Source organism: Theropithecus gelada, chromosome 14 (assembly GCF_003255815.1).
Source record: "Theropithecus gelada isolate Dixy chromosome 14, Tgel_1.0, whole genome shotgun sequence".
Classification (NCBI taxonomy): Eukaryota; Metazoa; Chordata; class Mammalia; order Primates; family Cercopithecidae; genus Theropithecus; species Theropithecus gelada.
This window is the reverse complement of record NC_037682.1, coordinates 16,925,537-16,932,642: the sequence shown is the minus strand read 5'-3', so window position 1 is coordinate 16,932,642 and position 7,106 is coordinate 16,925,537. Positions and strand designations below refer to the sequence as shown.

Genomic DNA, 7,106 nt, shown 5'->3' with positions numbered 1-7,106 from the left:
ATAATAAGAATAATATGTTATATTATTATTGACAATAATTATTAACAAGTCCCCTTTGGTTACTCAAGGAGAGTGCTAATATTTAAACAAAGGTGATTTAACTTTGCATGGCGGGCTAGTTTCGATTGCATTTATTTGTCATATATTTATGTTAAGTTAATTAGGCAATTAAGTTCTCCAGTTTCTAGTGTGCTCACCTTGTAATTTAATTCTTATTCTAAATGTAACAAATCAGGCTTGTTTTACTGTTTTTAACGTTTATATCATTGTCTTAAAGACTGCTGTTCAGCAATAAATTGGCTAGCATCTGATGTCATAGATTAATATGTGCTTTATATCTAGAAACAATCATGTTGTTTGAACAAACATACATGAAAGAATTTCAACTATGTTATAGACGAAAGTCCTCATTTGGTCTTATCTCACTGAATTTTTCATTTAATTGCTGTATTCATTAGATACAATTCATTTTGCTAGATAAATTGCTATATTTATTAGATAAAAATTAATTTCATTAGATAAGTTGCTATATTCATTAGATACAATTGATTTCATTTGATAATTTGCTATATTTGTTAGATACAATTTATTTCATTAGATAAATTGCCAGACCCCATGACAGACAAGGGTAGAGAATGGTACACTTAGGAGGAATTTCTACACATCTGTCCAGACATGTATTTTTTTAGTCTACATGATCGTGAACTTGTGTTTTTTTCTGTATTAATGTCTGTAAGTTTTCAGTTTTGTAGAAAATAAAAATGATGCATAAATCTCTAATTTGAAGTCATTAAATTTTACTTTCCATTTGTAACACTTTCATGGTTGGAGTCTGAGTCAAATTTGATTATAGGACCTTTAGATTTGAATCCTTCTCTAACTTTCCTTATTGTTATTCAGCAGGTAAGTCAAAGGCCTGAGTTGATATAAATGGCTGGCAACAATTTCACTGAGGTGACTGTCTTCATCCTCTCTGGATTTGCAAATCACCCTGAATTACAAGTCAGTCTTTTCTTGATGTTTCTCTTCATTTATTTATTCACTATTTTGGGAAACTTGGGACTGATCATGTTAATCAGAATTGATTCTCAGCTTCATACCCCTATGTACTTTTTCCTGAGCAATTTAGCATTCATTGACATACTTTACTCCTCTACTGTAATGCCTAAGGCATTGGTGAATTTCCAGTCCAATCAGAGATCCATCTCCTTTGTTGGCTGCTTTGTTCAAATGTACTTTTTTGTTGGATTGGTGTGTAGTGAGTGTTTCCTTCTGGGATCAATGGCCTACAATCGCTATGTAGCCATCTGCAATCCCTTATTGTACTCAGTAGTCATGTCCCAAAAAGTGTGCAACTGGCTGGGAGTAATGCCATATGCGATAGGCTTCACAAATTCTCTGATATCCGTCTGTGTGATAAGTAGTTTGGTGTTCTGTGGTTCCAGCATCAATCATTTTTTCTGTGACACCACAGCTCTTTTAGCACTGTCCTGTGTAGATGCATTCGGCACAGAAATGGTGATCTTTGTCTTAGCTGGATTCACTCTTCTTAGCTCTCTTCTTATCATCACGGTCACTTATATCACCATCATCTCAGCCATCCTGAGGATCCAGTCGGCAGCAGGCAGGCAGAAGGCCTTCTCCACCTGTACATCCCACCTCACTGGTGTAACTATCTTTTATGGGTCTCTGATTTTCACCTATTTGCAACCTGATAACACATCATCGCTCACCCAGGCACAGGTGGCATCTGTATTCTATACGACTGTCATTCCCATGCTGAATCCACTCATCTACAGTCTGAGGAACAAAGAAGTGAAAAATGCTCTTCTGAGAGTCATACATAGAAAACTTTTTCCATGACAAATTTCTGTATGTTACAATTAAAACAAACGTGGATGGCTTCAGGAATTCAATTATGCCAACAACTAGGATAATAGTAGAGTGACCTCAAAAAGCATAACACAATCTAAATGAGAACTTACAGTCTTGAAGTTCGTGAATTGAATTATTATTGGACCACTAACTCACCTCACTATATTTGGAGGTCAATTCAGTATATAAATTATTCAGATATAGACATGTACAAGGAAATAAGAGGCATCTAAACATGCATATGTAAGCATGCCATCACACTGAAACATGTTTAAAATTGTTACATTAAGAACACGCAATTTTTGTCATTCTGTGCCCAACTTATATCATGTAACTGGATTGTTTGTATTAGACTGGTGCAAAAGTAATTGTGGTTTTTTGTCATTAAAAAAAACCCAGCAAAAACCACAATTACTTTGCACCAACATAATAAGTCAATGGATAAATGCTTGAGAACAAGGATAACCCATTCTCCATGAGGTGCTTATTTCACATTGCATGCCTGTTTCAAAATATTTCATGTACTCAATAAATATAGACATTTACTATGTATCCACAAACATTAAAAATAAAAATATCTTAAAAAGTAAGAAAAATATTAAATTGGCAACACAATCAGACACTGTTTTCTCAGCTACTAGCAAACTGAGAGTAGAAAATTGGAAGATTAAGAAATAAGAACAGGTAAATTTTACAAAAAATATAAAATGCTGATCACCCAAAAGCAAAGAATCCAGAACTAAAGAAACAAGCAAAAATAACAAAGCAATATTAGCCACAGGGAAAAATAAAAGATTGAAGTAATTTCAGTGCAAGCACTAATGGAACAACAGACAACAGGCAGTATACAGAAATCTCTTGATAATATGGAGTCATTTACCCCTAACGGTTAAGTTCTTGATAATGTATATATGAACACGATTTTTCTTTACATAGAAAAGTGATCAGTTTATGACATTTTAAAAAATAAAAGCAGCAGAGTTTAATTTCTCATGGAATGTCTCACTAGCTGTGGCATAATCCCTAGATAGTTCTGGATTTATACAGATTCTTGCATCACCAAACAAAAAGACGTTGTTAAATCTACAGTATTAAAAGACGAAAATGTGTGTGTATTGTTCATGTGCGTAGGGTGGAAGAGGTGGTGCTTTTCTTGAAAAGAGACTTAAACCTGATTTAATGAACTCTCCCAGTTGTGGTTAGAAAGTAACCATTGAAAAAGTTTTATCAGTACTGCCTTTCATGTCTATTAATGAATGAATAATTATCAGAGTTGGGCTATCATATTTAAAATGTATGTTGAAAGGAATTGAAGATTAATTTGATGAAGCTCTTTTGAAAGAAAATGAATGTGCTTATAGTATTACTCTCAAGATTGTAAGCTCTTTGAGAGAAAAGTTTGCCTATTCGTATTTGCGCACTTCATAACAACTAGCAAATGTATCAATATGAAGTATATAAGTAAATATTTTCTTTTGTTTTCATTTGTGTGTGGAAGCACAATGATGAATTCATCAGGACCACAGGGTCTGTCTTACTTATATTTGTATATTTCTTTGGTGCTTGGACAGTTTTTTACATAATCTTATTCAAATGTCAGTTTCGTTAGAAATTCTATTTCTAGAATTCTTTCTCAAATATTTCTCATTTATATATTAAACATGGCATAGTGATTTACAGATATATTTCTTCCCAAATGACATTTTTTTTCAGAATGGCTAGAATATGGAACTAAGTATATGCTGTATATATGAATTTAAATAACAGAAGACAACTGATTAGGAATTCTCCTCTCTCCATATGTCACAAACCTACTTCTGTAAAGAGAATATCAGTCTTCAGTCTTGGGAGTGGCTGAGAATAGCTCATGTGAATGGACCTGGGTGTGAACATGGTTGGGACTCAGAAAATGATATTGCAAAGAATAATGCTTTGGCATCCTGATCACTTTGAAATAAGAAATTACAAGACCTTAGAAGCTGCCTCGGAGTCAAAGACTTGTTAACCTTCTCTGTTTCCCTCCTACCAAGTACAGAGAGGGACATGCTCTGGAATTTTCTTACCTGAGTGAGGAAACACCTTCTGAAAAGAAAAGTAATTGTCTTAAACTCCTTCTCTAGGTATCTCATTAATTAACTAGGAAAGATTAACCACTGAAGAAGAGAAGAGACTAAAAGTTGTCACCATACGCACACAATAGTTTTCATCTGTTCTTCTGAGGGCAGCTCCAAGAGATTCTGTAAGAGATTTTATCAGCATAATAGACGGCACTTGTTCACAACACAGTTCTGTCCCTTCCCTTAAATTGCTGGTTCCATTCAGTTTCCTTCTAGAATCATTTATAAACAGTCTATGCTTTGGGCTCATTTGTTTCTCCCCTATGAAAAGGGTATTTATGCCTCAACCATCTGAGACTTCTCTGAGTCTCATATTTTGAGCGGCTCTTGTGCTTATGCAGATTAACAAATGTGCATGCCTTTTCTCCGGTTTATTGTCAGTTCATTTCAGCTGACTTGAAACTTCAGAGGGAAATGGAAATTCACTTCATCACTACACATTCATACATTCTAAATAAAATGATCACTTTTATAAGTGTATAAAACATGACTTTTACACTTTATTACATTTACCCTGATTCTAATGTATGCATTTTTACTTTTAATTGTACTGAATGTATATTTTTCTATAGATAATTTCAAATATTCTTATTTACTTAGTATTAATAAAATTATGTATCAAATTTATCTTTTAATGTTATTAACGTTTTATTGCTAATCTGTTTCTAGGAGCAAAACCATACCCCACATTTTTTGCTCATAACACATAACAATATATTTTATTTACCCCAAATTGTGCCTAAATTTCCATATATACTCTTCTCAATATGCTTCTCACAATTGCCCCTGGTATATTAATATCTCCCACCACTCTCTCTTCTAGTTGCTCTGTGTGCACCTTCCCCCTAGATCGTGTAATGCAAGTCTTTCCAGGATAAGCCTAGCCTTTTCTCCAGTCGTTCCTTCTGCCGCACTCTTCCAGCACTCGATGTTTCCCACGTCAGAAGATTAATTGTAGTCTTTGAAACTAAGTCCCTAGAAGTATCCTACTCTGTGCAATAGTCCAGATGTCTCTTTCCTTTTTTAATATGCTGAAGAAAAACACTCAATTTAAAATATGTTTGATGTATAAGGCTTCAAAATAAAGACACATAGTTTTGGTTCTGTCTGTTTAATCAGTGGTGTCCTTGTAATGTTGCTGTCCACCATTTGTATTCCTTGAATTTGTGTTCTATTTCACTAACTTTAAGATACATTTTTGTATCAAAATTTTTTAAAAATTGTTTTTAAAACTTGTTTCATTTCAAGAAGTATTTCATTCTCCTAGCTGTATATTAATATTAAAAGTCCATTTAAAATGAATTCAAAGTTATTATCTGTTACTTGGAGTAACTAGTGTAGAATGGCTAGGAATTTGCACAGATATTTGCCTTTTAAAATAGGGGAAGAGAAGGATGGGTAGAAAAACTGTCTAAAAGTAATAGCTAAAGACAACAGATACAAAAGAAAATTTATTTTAGAAAATAATGTATAGAAATATTAGCATGATGAAATATAAGTATATTAGAGAACTATATAACTTTTACATTTATTAATGGTAATGAATGCCTCTAAAAAGCCAAAGATTGTTCGGAACTCAGTATATTATTTTGCTTACACAATTTTTACTAAAATAAAGTGATATAAAACATTAGGACAAAGTAACTAATTTTATAGAACATTGTTTTTACTCTTCCATTTGCCTGAAGCTCACATTCTCCGGGTATTTTTATGGCTCTCTATTTCACTTATTTCAGTATGGCCCTATCATTGAAGACTTTTCTGAAAATTATTTTTTAAGAAAGAAAGCTCAAAAGTCTCCATGCACTACCTCCACTTTTTCTTCACAGCACACTTACCACATAGTCCTGCTTGTCATTCCTTCGACTACCTGGTCCATCCTCTTCACAGGTTCTTTGCCCTGATGTTCCATCCGTGTGGAACACATTCCCACCTTGTACCTACATGACTAACTCTTCCCTCCTTCAAGTCCTTGCTCAGCTGTCACCTTTTCACTGAGAAACACCTTGTCCTCCATTTTGGTTGCTTCTTCATGCCCCTGTTTCTGAACACCCCTCCCATCTTTTATGCTGTTTTACATTTCCTTTAGTTTATTTATAGTACATTTCACCTTCTAATAAAGTCGAATCACTCATTTTTGTATTTATTTCTGTTTGCTCCTGCTGAGAATTTATAATCTACGAATACTGTAATGGAAAAAGCCAGACTTGCATATTGACGTATGACTCTTTCTTTCCCAGAATCTATGAGTAATTTATACCAGTTGATTAAAAGTAATTTACAAATTTACAAAGCTTAAAGCAGTCATAACCACAAGGCAATTCAATAAAAAGTAAATAATGGCTGGACACAGTAGCTCACACCTGTAATCCCAGCGCTCGGGGAGGCTGAGGCAGGAAGATCAGTTGAGGTCAGGAGTTCGAGACCAGCCTGGCCACCATGGTGACACTCCATCTCTACTAAAAATATATAAAAACGAGTCGGACATGATGGGTGTGCCTGTAGTCCCAGCTACTCAGGAGGCTGAGGCAGGAGAATTGTTTGAACCCGGAAGGCAGAGGCTGCAGTGAGTCAAGATTGTGTCACTGCACTTCAGCCTGGGCCGCAGAGCAAGACTCCAAATAAATAAATAAATGGTAAAAATAATTTAAACTCACAATTTTAAAAAATTAGAATAATTTTACTATGATTTTAATAACTTAGTAACTACGCATAGCTGAGGTTAATCTTAGTCAAATAAGAAATGAAAAATTTAACTTTAGACTACTTATGTAATACTCTGCAATAGGAATAACTGAGATCACTATGTCTATAGGTGAAAAGTGACACCTGGATGGATAATGCAAATATTAAATTCTGTTAATATTAAACAGGTAACCATAAGAAAATACTGTTACTAGGTGGTAGAGGAAAACATAATGAATCCAACCTGATAAAGCAGGGGAAATAAAATGTTAAAATAAGAATAACTAAAATAACTAATGAATAAACAAATTAATAAGTATTTGGACACAATATATCAAAAAAAGTTTTTTTAATTGAGCCAAAGATTAAAAACAAAACATAATTGACAAGAGAGAGAGATTGAGAGAGAGACAGTAGAAGAGAATAAGA

The 7,106-nt window shown here is 33.9% G+C and overlaps 1 protein-coding gene across 1 annotated transcript; it reads left to right on the top strand.

Annotated features, from left to right (window-relative positions):
• Positions 1–905: 905 nt before the first annotated feature.
• LOC112607210 (olfactory receptor 8I2) lies at positions 906–1,903 on the top strand. The gene has a single exon (XM_025358332.1). It carries the CDS (start codon positions 931–933, stop codon positions 1,861–1,863), a length of 933 nt encoding a protein of 310 aa, XP_025214117.1. The 5' UTR covers positions 906–930; the 3' UTR covers positions 1,864–1,903.
• The last annotated feature ends 5,203 nt before the right edge of the window (positions 1,904–7,106 follow it).